Raw genomic sequence first — 14,442 nt, forward strand, 5'->3', positions numbered from 1 at the left:
ATAGGCCTTTGTAATGATTGGGTAACCAGTTTCCAAGAATTCACATTTTTAGAAGGCAGCGAATAGTAGCCACAGTGAGGTGCCAGCATCACGCAATTTGTCAAGTTGTGAATCTGAGAAAAACCCAAGTCTCGCAGTTCTATCGACAACAACACGTATTTTCCAGCAATACTTAGAGTAAAAGTTGTTTAGCAAGCTGCCTACGAGTCCTTCGACTGTTTCATATTATTCATTAATAGTAGTAGTAGTAATGTTATAATGAATGCCCTTGTTATAATTATTAGTGTCATTACTAGTATTATTATGATAATTAATACTATTCTCTCTGTGTACTGCTTTACTTGAGTGAATATAAAAGCCTGTTAACTATAAAAGTATTTGTTTGCAAATATGTCTTCTTTTGTGGTAGATTTCCTTCGTGTGTTAGGTTAGCTGTTGATCTATCCCATTGCATACTCCTAGGAGGAAGTTTCTCTTAAGCGTGCATGCCAGCTATGTAAAGGCTTACTGGAAGATCCCCAGTCGGTTCGTGTTTGTTCCTTTGATATTCATATCTCAATTTACCCATTTTGCCCATATAGGGAGAAATTGGTGGGCCTGGAAAATTAGGATTTCCTGGAATTAATGGTCTGACTGGACCAAAGGTAAGTGATATATAAAAAAACAACCTCAGTAAACTATAGGAGCACCGTATAACAACCTTGAATCTAGAAGAATAGGTCATTTAAACAACTTTCCAGAAACAATCAATAATCAACAGCATAAAGAATTATTGTTCGTTGCTGTTCTCTGCACTATCTCCATTATTTTGCTATGTTCAGACGCATTGTTGAAAAAATGTGGCTTTTTTGAAGTTTCCTTTGTGGTACTTTCTGTAGTAGAGATGCTCATGGATGCTTAAAAGGGGCAAGAGAATCCTCTGCCATCAATGGAAGGTCCCCAGAAAGCTTCTGTTACTCTGTGTATCCCCTTTCAAACGAGTTCAGGGGGAGGGAATAATGCGATAATACCAGCATGTTAACAGGAAACAGGAGCTAGCTCATTTTAAAGGGGTACACCCAATCCTAGTGAAAGAAAGCCCCTTTTCTATGTGTGCTTACTCCAAGAGCACGCACCCTCCATTTTAGGTAAGGGATATTGCGTCTCTTTCAGTGAACTCTGCCCACTGCTTTTGTGATGAGATAGCTCATTGAGGAAGGCCTCTGCTGCAGAGATCTGTGCTATCAGAAGGCCACAGTTTCAAATTCTAGTTGTGGAGACCTTAGATCAAATTTGAAGTTTGGTGCTAGTGAACAACTGTTTGCAGATCCACACTAACTTTTTTATTGATGGCTAACAAGGATTTCCAGACTTAGGGCCTGATTTATATGTTGGCGATAAGGATACTCTGTTGAAGCAGCAACAGAGTATCCTTACCACCAACATAATCGTCTTTCCGCCTGATTTAAATGTGGGCGTACCATAGGTTTGGCTATGGCAGTGACCACTCCATCACCGAAATAGCTATATTTCCACCCACCCATTCAGGAAGGGCGGAAATGTAGCCATTTGTTTACTGTCCGTTAATGCCAAACAAATCCTGGTGGTGAGGGGACAGTAAAATGCTAAGGCGAGGAGAGCATTACATTTTTTATTGTAAAAAATAAAATAGTTTGGTGCAGGGTTGCGTCATGCTGAAGGAGCCCTGCAGCAAACAGAGAAACACATTGGCAGCCAATGCATTATAAATAAACCCCTGCTGGGCGCCAAAGAATAAATCCGTCTCTAGTTATTCAATTCGAGTCAACCACCATGTTCTGCCTGCTGGCTCTTTGAACTCTGCCACTGATGTTTGTCCCTATGTCATTTGCTGGAAAATATGTCAGCTTTTCTGCTCAGAACTTCGCCATCCGAAAGAGGTGTGAGCCAAAGAAATCCAAGGGCTCTGGTTAGGCACTTCTCAGTAAATGTAGCAGTAAAGGCTACGGTGGTAGTCAGCGGACGATTACAGGCTAATTGTGAGAAATAAACACATTATTTACACATCCTTACTACGGCAGCCTGCAACTGCCAGAAAGGTTCATTGAAATGTCTAGGAGATTTTGTTGCGACCTTCACATCTGCGAGTGGTTTCTGCAGTTATTTTAATGCAGCTGGTCCTGCCCACTCACCCAGGGATTCTACCCGTTTCATCTGGGGGATTTGTGAAGCGCGACTGACCACCCCCGAAGTAACTTCTCTACAATCACCTTGCAAATCAGAAAAATCCACCTATTCATTATGTTTAAATAGCCTACTTCACACACTTGAATGTTGTTTCTATTTTAGGATTGCAGAATTACATTTGCCTGATTTTTATATTTTCCAACCATCCTTTAGGGCGAGCGTGGAACGACAGGCCTAGACGGGCCCAAGGGAGATGCCGGAGAAAAAGGAGAAAAGGTTAGTGCTCTCAAAATAACATTACATCGGGCATCTTGCAGTAGGACATCAGTCATACTTCTCTAACAGAATTATGCGCTGGAAATAACATATACCCTTTTCGCATTGCAAATGCCACTTGTCTTAAGTGTTTAGAGAGAGAAGGGGGCAGCGGTGAGTACGTTTGGCTCTATTTAGGGGAGCGTTGCAGATTGCAACAAGCATTGGCAAAGCCAATTGGTTCGGCTTATGAATGAAAGTGCCTTTTGTGTTGTTGATAGTGTTAGGCATAATGCATTGTGCATGCACTGCCACTCGTCTTTGCACTCATGCATCTATTCATCCTTACACTGACTCATTTTTGCATGCACCCACTGACACAGCCACAGTAAACACACAAAACTCAACAATATTTGCAAGATAAATTAAAAGAATACAAATAAAAAACAAATACCATGCTGCTATGTAAACACAGTGGGTATATACTTGTAATAACAAAACTAAACGTAGCAGCAAGTGTTCATCTTGCACGGTGTTGTACATAGTGTATCATTGTTTTAATTTTCCCACATGGCTTCCGCATTTAGAGCCAACATGTTGGGCACCTTCAAAACAATGATACATTATGGAGAATAGCATTCCATGATGTTTGCCTGATTTAGAGGCAGGTGGCCACATAGAATGCTGTACACTGAAGATGAAATGAGTGGGAAGTAAGCGGCTGTTAGAACTGCCTGAGGAGCTGCAGTATCCTCTGAATACACAGAAGAGCAGTTTTTTCACATGAATGTGTACATGTAATCATAGAGCAAGAGAGCCAAATGTGGATTGAATCATATGGCAGTATGAGGTTCACTTTCATGGATGGAAACACAATCTACATTAAGCTCAGACAGACCAATGGCAGAAGAGAGTTGACCCAAAGGCCTTCTTTACCTGTATAGGTGTATGTATTATTTAATTATTTCTTTTTTTAGTACAAGATCTTGGTAGAGAGATAAGCCCGACAGGCCTTCAGAAGAGATTCTAGCAAGAATAACATAAACATATAAGAGCTGTTTGCATCTGAAATATGTTTTCCTAGTGAACCCATCAAACCTATAGCTGTTATCAATGGCTTGTCACCATAACCAGTTCAGGCCTACTGTTTTGAGTTCAAGCTTTCCTACAAGGCAATCATCAGACATACAGTCATAAAATTACTAACATATAAAAAAATTACTCTTGACAAAGCAAAATAATATCTCTCCTAAGAGGGACTAACGGGGATTCACACAGTGCAAATCTTTTATACCCACAGATTCTCAGAGGCAGTAGCCAACACCAAACCCTTGCCTAATATGGTAATCTGTGAGATTCCATGTAATAAAATATCTATCTGCTATCCCTGTGGTTTGTTCAGGTGGGTCACCAAAACCAAAACCCTGGCCTACTACGGTAATCTGTGAAATTATGTGCAACAAAATAACCAGCCTACACCTTGAGCACAGAGTATAACAACCTGCAACAAAACCTATAATAATGTATCCCAATTAACTGGTAAGGCCTTTACCCTTTGCCAATGGCTTGATACTCTAACCAACACAGGCCTATTCAATCACGCTTAACAGGCAGCCATCATGCATATGGCTAAACAATCACTAATATGTAGAAAGATAGTTTGCAAAACGCTCTATAGCCACTTTCAAGAAGAACTTAAAAAGGAATCAGTAAAGTGAAACCCCCCAGCATTTGTTATGATGGGCGGCCCACACAAAAACCCTTGCTGACTACGCTAACATGTGAGATTACATGTAACAAAATACCTACCAGTCAATAGCCTGTAACACAATGTAGTAACAACCCTCTGTTAAATGCCTATTGGTTTAACAAAAGTTTTTCTGGTTAAATAATCTAGGCTAGGCCTACTACCTTTGTCATAACTTTTCATAATAAGTAAATCTGTCTTATAGAATTAGACATAACTTTTCCCATGTGCACCACTCAGGTCTATAGCTTTTCACCATATAGGCCTACCCTATTGAGCATAAACTTTCCCACAAAGCAGCCATCAGGCAATAAAGTCAGAAAATTACAAGGGTACACAAAACTGCAGTTGTCTAAGCAAAATATCGCTCTCAAAAAAGCCTAATAAGTATTCTCAAAGAGCAAAATTTCTGTATCCACAATTTATTAGAAGTGTTGACTAACATCAAAACCCTTGCATACTACAGTAATCTGAGAGATCACAGTAAATATGTCAGACATACAGCATTTTTTGTAAAACTTGTTAATAAACAGATTAGGCCTAAAGCCAGGATCATTGGTTGGCCATCATACCCGACTCAGTCCTGCTATAGTAAGCAAAAGCGCAACGCGAGCACTCTTTTCATTGGAAGCACGCTACTTCCACCCAATGAAATCCTGTAATTTTTGTTGATCTCATAAGGTATGGGGACAGCTGGAATGCCAAGCCAGGCCTAAAAATAGATCTGAGAATGAATTGTACAGAGTGTCATACTGTCCCAGTATTTTGCTGACTTTTGTTGCACTGTATCCAACAAGAGCAAGGTCATAGTGCTTTAAAAGCAGGTTTAAGTATGAACCAAGTCCGCCCCGGGCACTCTCATTAATTTTCCTGGGGCAGCAGGGGCTAAGGGACATCAAAGCTCTGTCTGACATGTGAGTAAGCCAATCTGACTTGTTAAAGGGCCCTTACTCAGCACTGTAAAGGTAAATGAATAGCATTTACATGTGAACAGCTATAATGTAATCATCTATCTTGATAAATGTGTTATTGCAAATGATCTTTCTTGTGAAAAGTGCAATATATATATTACATGACTTGGTGATTTGCATGTGCATGTGCATGCGCTTGTGTTTATGTGTGTGCTCTTGTGTGTCTGTGTATAGATGTGTGTATTAATGGAGAGAAGTGTGATGAGCTATTTCTATAGAGCTGGCTTTGTTTATGAGCAAATGCAAGATTGGTGGACATGGTAGAGTGAGGGGGGCTGGTGAGTATGTGATGTAAGATAGCTTGAACATGCACGTTTTCACTTGTTCATGGTGTGGGCAAGTAGTGAGTTCCAGCGGCAAAGTATCTGACAGCCTCTCTGAATGCTGCTCATATCAGCTTATGCTTTGTATGGTTAGTGTCATTTTGACTGCAGAATGTTGTAATGGAAGGCACACCTCTAGGTGAAGGTGCCATGACACATGCATGTAGAAAAGGCAAACGTCTTTATTCAGGTCCAGGGAAACACAAGGGCATGTGAGCACACCGAACCTGGAGCAGAGAGAATCTCTGATCAGTCTCCCTTCCTCAGATAATAAATCTCTCTTTGCCCGTGGTCTACACCAGCCCAGGTATCACAATATTCACCGCAGGACCAGAGACTCACACACTGCAGCCAAAACACAACACAGCTCTCTCGTTTCAGAAAATGCACAGATTTGTCTGTCAAACAAAACCCCCAAATGTCCCAACTGTGAGTAAAAAACTCTGCAGATACATAAGAGCATGTGTAAATCTCTGCAAGACCTAACTGAGGCTGGTTTCACGAAGTTGCACCCTACTTGGCATCGGGCTCCATGTGATCCAGCTCAGAGTGTTCTCATGTCTGGCATTAGTGACATCCATTTTAGTTTACAAAAATAGATGCTACCATGAGTAAATCATCTATGTCTATCTCTATATATATTTCTATCTATCTAGAGAGAGAGAGAGAAAGACAGAGAGATAAAAATAGAGAGTTAGAAATATATAGAGAGATAGATATAGATGATTTGCTCATGGCAGCATAGGAGGGAGATTTGTAGATGCTCTTGTCAGAGTCTCCCTGACTTTGTTTCCATCTATGTTCAAGCTACTTGCAGTGGCATTTGGTGAGCCTGAGCCCTTCTGTGTACCAGTGCGCTTGTGGTCTGGTTCTTATGGGTTGGTTGGGTTTGGAGCCAGGATGTCTGTGCAGGCGGTGGTTCAGTCTTTAAGGATGGAGATGGATTCACAGACATTGTTGTTGTGTCAAGGCCAGTGTGTTGGAGTTCGGAAGACCAGGATGCTTCTGAGATCTTGTTCCAGTACCATAGTGAAGATTTGACAATGGTGTTTCTTCAGAGGTTTGGGATGGGTATGTGAATGTTGGTGAGAGCTTGCTCAGATCAGGTGTCCTGTGTGGGCTTTTCTACTGTGATGCTGTTGAAGCTGGTGAAGATGGGGTCCAGTAGGTGACTGGCGGCATGTGTGAGCACTCTCTGGATGAGTCTGAGTTTGGACAGGTCCTCAAGGAGGTTGGACAGGCTGGGTTTGATGAGGTTCTCCAGGTGGTAGTTGAAGTCACAGAGGAAGGGGAAGGCACTAGAGTCGAGGATCAGGGGAGCAACAAAATCCATTATGGTGCTGCCAAATGTGGTGTGTGGCCTGTGGTGGTGGCAGACAAGAGTGTTGCTTAGGGTGTAGTTGGCAGGGATGAGGAGTTTGAAGGTCAAGTGTTCATGTTGCGGGTGGTGCTTTCCAAGGTGATGGAGCATTGAATGGATTTTTGAAAAGGATGGCGGTTCTGCCTTCGGGCCTGTTTATCCACTTCTGTCTGGAATCTTATATTCAGGATGGATTGCCATGGTGATGATGGGACCGACAATGGAGTCAGCCAGGTTTTGGTTAGGAAGGGCAGCTGTTGTGTAGCATATCCCAGATTTTGGTGATATGTTTCATGAGGGATCAAGTGTTGAGGAGTATTCAGGGCACGGAAGGGTGTGGTGTAGTGTGACTCCGGGGAGTCCAGTGTGTTAAGTATGAGGTGCAAGGGTAGTGGTTTTAGCGCAGGAGGATGAATGAGAAACGGCAGAATGTGTCTTTATTTCAGAGCAACGAAGTTGAGTAGCAGCACTGGGAGCTTTGACCGGGGTGCATGGAGGATAGGGTCATGGTAAGTAGGAATGAGGGTGGAGGTGGGTGGGAGAAGGACCAAGTGTCCTGGCTCTAGGCGTGGGGCGGGGTGAGGAAGAGCACAGACAGGATTGCCTTTAGGACACTGCAGCTGCCATTAAATGAAGACAGATTGGCAGGAAACTAGTGGCATCACTTCCTGTGCAGATGAATGGTGGGAAGTCCAATTATGTCAATTCCTGTACAAATAAATGATTGGAAGTGAGTCCCTTTGCTTGGGTTCTTCTTTTAGAGACAGTTTTGGTGGAAAACCAGAGATTTTCTTTCCTGAGCTGATGGATGACGGGAAATCTAGTAATGTTACTTCCTGTGCAGATGGATCATAGGAAATGAGTCCTCATGCTTGGCTTCTTCTTTTAAAGTCTTTTTAGATGGGAAGCCAGTGACCTGAAGGAAATTAGTGATTTCATGTCCTGTGCAGATTGATGATGGGAAATCCAATGATGACACATCCTGTGCAGATGGATGATGAGAAAATCTTTCACAATTACCTGTGTGATGTGATTGCTGGAGAGCATAGGTTCTGTTCCTGTTTTCCAAAGCTACACCGATACCAGGTGGATTGTGAGTTCTCTGACCTACGCCCTCTATGTACCTACGCCATCTAAGTACCTACACCCTCTAAGTACTTATTTTCAGTGCCAGGGTCTACTATGACACTGTGTGCTTTTTTTGACTAAAAATAGATTTGTACTTTTAACCACTGTGTTTTTATATTTGTGTGTGTTCAGCAGATCCCACACCAATAACGTTTTACAAAAATGATGACAAATCACAGTAAACATTGACAAAGTCAAAAGAATGGTTGCCATCTCCAGACCTTTAGGCTTTGCCAGTTATTGTTAACTGTGCAAACACAAATCAGTGCTAGTTCCCACCAAGCTGATACCCAATGAACCTCCAATAAGGTGATATGAGGACCAGGAAAACTTTAAATATTAAGGGTAACTTAACTTTTCCTATCAGGCATAACCTTCACCCTCACACCACCATGATCCACTTACCACAAGGGCTGCCCATTGACCCTTCCCTGTTAAAAAGACCTAGACACTTCGAAGATTTTCAGTAAGTTACTGTTCTGTTAAACTCACATTACAAACATTTATAACATAGGCCATATAGGCTTCTATTGAATTTTCTCTCTCTGCTTCTCACCCCGGATTTCTAGTGATAACTAACCAATACATGTTGTTGGACCGGGACCCTTTCTACAGGGTCAGCCCCAAACATTTTGCCTCCTTCCTCAAATTTTTTTTTGGACCTGTTTTTGTTGGTTCAAGGACTCTGGACACTTTACCACTGCTGACCAGTGCTAAAGTGCATATGCTTTCTGTGTAAACTGTGATTTCGACTGGTCGTCCCTGATTGGCATATTTGATTTACTAGTAAGTCCCTAGTATAGTGCACCCTGTGTGCCCAGGGCCTGTAAATCAAATGCTACTAGTGGGCCTGGAGCACTGATTGTGCCACACACATGAGTAGCCCTGTAAACATGGCTCAGACCTGCCATTGCAGTTTCTGTGTGTGCAGTTTTAAACTGCCATGTCAACCTGGCAAGTGCACCCACTTGCCAGGCCCAAAACTTCCATTGTAGTACATTTAAGGCACCCCTAAGGTAGGCCCAAGGTGACCACAGGGTCAGGGTATTTAAAAGGTAGATCTTGTACTGATGTGTTGTATATGCCCTGATGGTGAAATACTGCCAAATTCGTTTTTTGCTGTTGAAAGACCTATGCCTTTCATACCTTAACATTGGCATTGCCTTGAAATATATTTTAAGTGTAAATTACCATTGGGAGCAGATATAAGATATGGAGTTTGGGGTCTCTGAACTCACAATTTAAAAATACATCTTTTAGTGAAGGTGGTTTTTAAATTGTGTGTTTGAAAATGCCACTTTTAGAAAGTGGGCGTTTTCTTGTTTAACCATTCTGTTCCTCTGTCTGGCTGTGGAATACAAGTTTGGATCAGGATGGTAGTTGGGCTGGTTGTGAATTCACTCTAGGCAGTCACACAAAGGAAGCTGAGGTGCTCCTGGATATCCTGATGGGTCTTCCTGAGCTAGAGTGGTGGGAGGAGCTGACACTTGCACCTGAATAGGGTTGTGCCTGTCCTTACTCAATGCAGTCTCTAACCCCTCTAGCGTGTATCTTGCAGCAGGGCAGAAAAGGAAGGGTCTTGTGTACTACAAAGACTTTCCTTTGAAGTTTGCCTACTTCAAAGGCAGAGATGTGTATAAGTATTGGACCCAAAAACCCAGACTTTAAAAACACTTCTGGATCAAGAGGAGACTCTGCTAAGGAGAAGAGCTGAAGAGCTGTGCTGAAGAGTACCACCCCTTTGCTGTGTGGGCTTTACTGGGTTGGCATGCAGTTGCTGCTTCTGCCTTGGACAGGACAAAGACTGGACTTTCCTGTGCATCCTAGTTGTGAAGTTTCTTCAAGGGCTTGGACTGAGCTTGCCTCCTGTTAAGAAGTCTCAGGGATAGCAAAGACTTCACCTACCAGCCTCTGGGTTCTCGTGCTGAGGACCCTGACTTGCCAGGGGGTGTCCAGTTTCTCTGCCTTTGGGAGTGAAAGCTGGCATCAAAACAAGAAGAATCAGGCATATCGAATCAGGACTCCAGAACCGGCGCTGCTGCCTGACTCTGTGCCGCTGCCTGCACCCCAAGCTGTGGTCTCTGCTGAAGTGCACCCACTGCGACTGAAGCCTCAGGCCCGGTACCGCTGGCCTGACGCCACCGCAGCGCCTCTAAAGTCCTGTGACATTGTGAGTTCCAAGTGCCGTATCACTGATGTCCGTGACACCCGACTCTGCTGCGGCACCTGTGGCCCGGTGGTGTGACCGCCACTCTGTAAAGTCACCTCATCGCATCTTGACCCACTGGACTCATCAACCCTGCCCGATTGTCAGGAACTGATGCCTCGCAGCCGACGCCTCCTCACCTCCGCAGCCTCCGCAAGGAACCGACACCTCACCTCCAGAAGGAACTGATGCCTCAACTCCATAAGGGACCAATGCCTCACCCCCTGCATTGCAGCACAGAACTGATGTGGCACCGGCTCCAGCGACACCTCACCTCCCCGACTCCATGCTGCATCTTTGATTCTGCTTCATTTCTAAGGTACTGTACCTGGGGTCCATGTGACTCCATGGCCGGCGCTGCACTCCCTCATGAGTGGCTTCGGACTGTTGGGAATGACTACGTCATGATTCTGTGGTAACATCATTTGGAGCTACTGTGTTTCTAAGCGCTTTATTGGGATTTAATCTTTAAAAATTCATATCTTTCCTTGTGCATGTTTTTGCCATTTTCATCTTGTTTTACTTAAATAAATATTGATAATTTTTCTAAACTGGTGTGGTGTCCATTTTTAGTGTTTTCTCTGTGTTACTGTGTGTGGGTACAAATACTTAATGCATTGCCTCTGAGATAAGCCTGACTGCTCATGCCAAGCTACCAATGGGATGAGCAGGGGTTATCTTACGAGTGTGACACCCTTACCCTGACTAGAGTTAGAAATGGGGTCATTAGTTGGCAGTCAGTTTACACCCTGTCCAAGGTGGAAACTGACTGCCATCTAGAGACCCCATTTCTAACACATGTTTATGTTTTTTTATACCATGAATTGGTTTGGACCTTATATTTTAAAGCTCCTGACGTTTTGCATTTCAGTTGCGGGCTCTTGCACACCCACATCTCAGTCCTTGCTGAGGAGCAACCACAGGTGCTGCAAGGAGTAATTTTCCCATTACTGCCATTACTGTCAATAGCTTGATGTAGAGTGCTATAGAAGCTCACCTAAAGGAGTCTAAGCTTCTAATCCCCTTTCTACCTCTACTATGTAAGCGGCTTCCTCATATTAGTGAACTCAGGAAGCAAATGCATCTGCAGGATTCAGGGACAATAACTGTTCAATAGTTTTAATCGTGTTCCCTCAAGTCCTGTTCCTCTGTTAAAAAATGGAATTAACTTTTTAGGAAAACAGAGGGTCACTATTGAAATCTGTTGTGGTCATGATTTCCATTTCTTGAGAAAGATAATAATCCCTTTTATTGTCATAGAAAAACTGACCTCTTTCTTGGCCGTTTTCACCCTTTTCCTCTTTCTATTGCATACTATTTGGGTTTTCTTTCTTTCCAAGTAGGTATGCCAACAGGAAAAGATATACGATGTTATCTGTAGTGGAAATGTGTCTTATACTAGCACGCCTTTCCTCCGACTGTTCACACCCTTCTGAGGGTGGGCGGTGAATAGACGCGGCTAATCCACTGTTGCTGCTAGTAAACAACTCTAAAAAACAACATGTGCTACTTTCAGAAAGTCAGAAAAAACAACTTTTTTGCCTTTCTCAGTCAGAGAATGCGCAGAGTGTAGATGTGCCCCGAATAACCCAGCGACGCTGGGATCAGAGAGAATCCAGCAGTATGAAGCCAACAGCTTTATTTTGCCTCTCGCTTGCCAAGACGGGAGAATATTTTATTGCACTTACATATCTATCCTAGGCTGGCAGATGTCCCTTTCCCGACAGTTTCCCACGGTTCAAATTACACATAATTGAGACGTGCAAAAAAATATAAACTAGAATGTTCAACAAGTTTGACCATTGTTGTCTGCTAATGATAAGAAAGAGCAAATATTCATCAAAGAGATGCCCAGGCAACAGGAAGTGCTCATACATTACCTATGAGCCATTGATTGCAGAATACAAACTAAAGCAAGCAGTGGCACAGCCATTAGGTTTCGTGATGGCTGACAGCATTTTGGCGTTGTCACTGCCTGTTTTGGTTTGCCACTGTTTCTGTAGAACATTATTTTTGAGGGGTCTGCTGGTCCCCTGCCAAAATATTTTAAAAAATTGACTGAATGCAAAAATATATTTTTAGACTCCAAATGCGCACAGTAGTCCCAGACACTGATGAGAACTGCATTGTGTGTGGATGTGCTTTGATCAACCAGGCCGAATGCTGCCTCTTACAGTTAAGTTAGTAAATGGCTGAAGAGGGCTGACCTATTGCCCCATTTTGTAGAAAGTAATGCATATGAAACACTTGTAATACAGTGGATGGGATATCCGTCACTGTTAGAAATTAGGTTACTGGTTCACTGTGGTGTCAGACCTAGTCAAGCAGCGACCACAATCCTAGTTAGGGTAAGGTACAAGCAAATCCCAAATTAACCTGTGCTCAACCCCCTGGTAGCGTGGTGCAGAGCAGTCAGGCTTAACTTAGAGACAATATGTGAAGTAACATAAACATTAAACAGTAAACTAGTGAAACCACCACACAAAAGCCCCCACACCAGGTAGAAAATAGATCTGAATTTATTAAATAAGATGACCAAAATGATAAGAATCAAATTAGTAAAACTGGAGATATTGAATTTTACAGTTTTTAGAGAAAAAAGTGCCAAAAGGCGTAAAGCTCCAATTGTGGATATCTGGTCGCACCAGACAGGTACAAAGTCACAAGTTCAGGCCAACCATGATGTAGCTTGAGCTGGCTACAGGAACCCAATTAGGCCTGCTAAATAGAGTATTCCTAAATCCTGCTTTGCGGAGCACTGCAGTGGTCAGTGTCAACAATGCATTGGGCAGCCAAAGCAAAGTGTGAGTTTTGAGATGCAGCGAGGCTGAAGTGATAGGGCCTGCATTGTCGTTCAGGATCCCATCGATGGGGTTTCCGATGCATAGTCCAGCTTTGAGGATGCAATGCACAATCGGGGTGATATGTCAGTTCCGAAGAGCTGGCAGGCTGTGATTTGGAGTCTGGTGTTGAGGCTGCCATCAATGAGAGATGCGAGGGCCTGCAGCGAGGATATGTCACACAGTGGCATCTCCAAAACAATGTGGGATGTGGCTGCAGTACTAGTCTTTGTGGTAGTCCAATCCCAGTCCACACTGCAGCAGAGATGCATCGGTTCTGCTTGGGGTTGCGCTGCGCAGCAAAGGAGATGCGTTGGTTCCGCTGGTACCACAGTGGCTGGCAAAGCAACTTAAGTCCACTTCCAAGGATCTAGGGCTGGGATGGCACCACTTAGCAGGATAGGCTCACAGATGGCAGTTATGCCCCTGAGGCTTCAGATCAGGAGGCCAGCCAACTAGCCCTTGAAGTCACTCTGGTTCTAGGTTCAAAAGATGCAGGTCCACTCCTTGTCACGCAGGAAAGGGGTCAGCAAGTGGCAGATCAGCACAGCCAGACAGCAGTTCCTTCAGAGCAGCAGTCCAGCAGAGTGTCAGTCCTTGTAGCAGCAGAGCAGTCCTTCTTCCTGGCAGAGTATCCACAGGTCCAGAAGTATACAGAAGTGGTGGTCTCTGAGCTGTTTCTTTTATTCACAGTTGTGCCCTTGAAGTGGAGAGAAGTGTCTAGCGGCATGCCTTTGAAGTGCACAGATGGCATGCCATCCCTGCCCTGGCTCCAGACTAACTACAAGGGGTATGCAGCCCTTTGAGTGGAGACAAGATGAAGCCAATTCAAGTGTAAATTGGGCTGTGCTTAGGTCGCCCCTCCCACCTGGCCAGCAATGGCCAATGCAGTCACACATAAGCTCCCATTGTGTGTAGCCCAAAGCTCAACTGCCAACTACACCCGGTCATGTGACCAGAGACAGGTTGAAGGCACCAAGGGCCAGATGTACATAGCTTTTTCTTGGTCGCAAATAGCCTGATCCACAGAATCTGACTGTTTGCAGCCAAAGGAAAGCATTTTCCAATGTACAAACCCAACTTGGCAATTCGGTAATCTGTTTACAGAATCGCAAAATGGGTTTGCGACTCCCTATTAGGAAGGGGCATGCCAAGGGCATCCCTTCCTAACAGCGACTTGCAGTGGCATGTATGATTATTTTGTGACCCTGGATACAGTCACAAAACAATCGCAGTTACCACCAATTTCAAATTGGTAGTAACCCATTCGCAAACGGGAATGGTTTCCGAAGGGACCCCTTCCCCTTTGTGAATGCATCTAAAACAAAATTTTAAGAGCAGGCAGTGGCCACACAGACTACTGCCTACCCATAAAAAAAGAAACTGAAACTTTTCTTTTTTTGCTTTTTAAATGCATCAAAACGGGCTGCGTTTAAATAAAAAGGTTGCTTTGTTTAAAAGCAATCA

At 43.6% G+C, this 14,442-nt stretch overlaps 1 protein-coding gene across 1 annotated transcript in view; it reads left to right on the plus strand.

Annotated features, from left to right (window-relative positions):
• The window catches only part of LOC138288093 (collagen alpha-1(VII) chain-like), a 963,348-nt gene that overhangs the window by 847,420 nt on the left and 101,486 nt on the right, over positions 1–14,442 (plus strand). Inside the window, exons 91-92 of the mRNA XM_069229319.1 lie at positions 582–644; positions 2,359–2,421. Coding sequence (XP_069085420.1) covers positions 582–644; positions 2,359–2,421 — 126 coding nt within the window. The remainder of the gene's footprint in view (positions 1–581; positions 645–2,358; positions 2,422–14,442) is intronic.

The sequence above is a fragment of the Pleurodeles waltl genome, chromosome 4_1, assembly GCF_031143425.1.
Source record: "Pleurodeles waltl isolate 20211129_DDA chromosome 4_1, aPleWal1.hap1.20221129, whole genome shotgun sequence".
Taxonomy (NCBI): Eukaryota; Metazoa; Chordata; class Amphibia; order Caudata; family Salamandridae; genus Pleurodeles; species Pleurodeles waltl.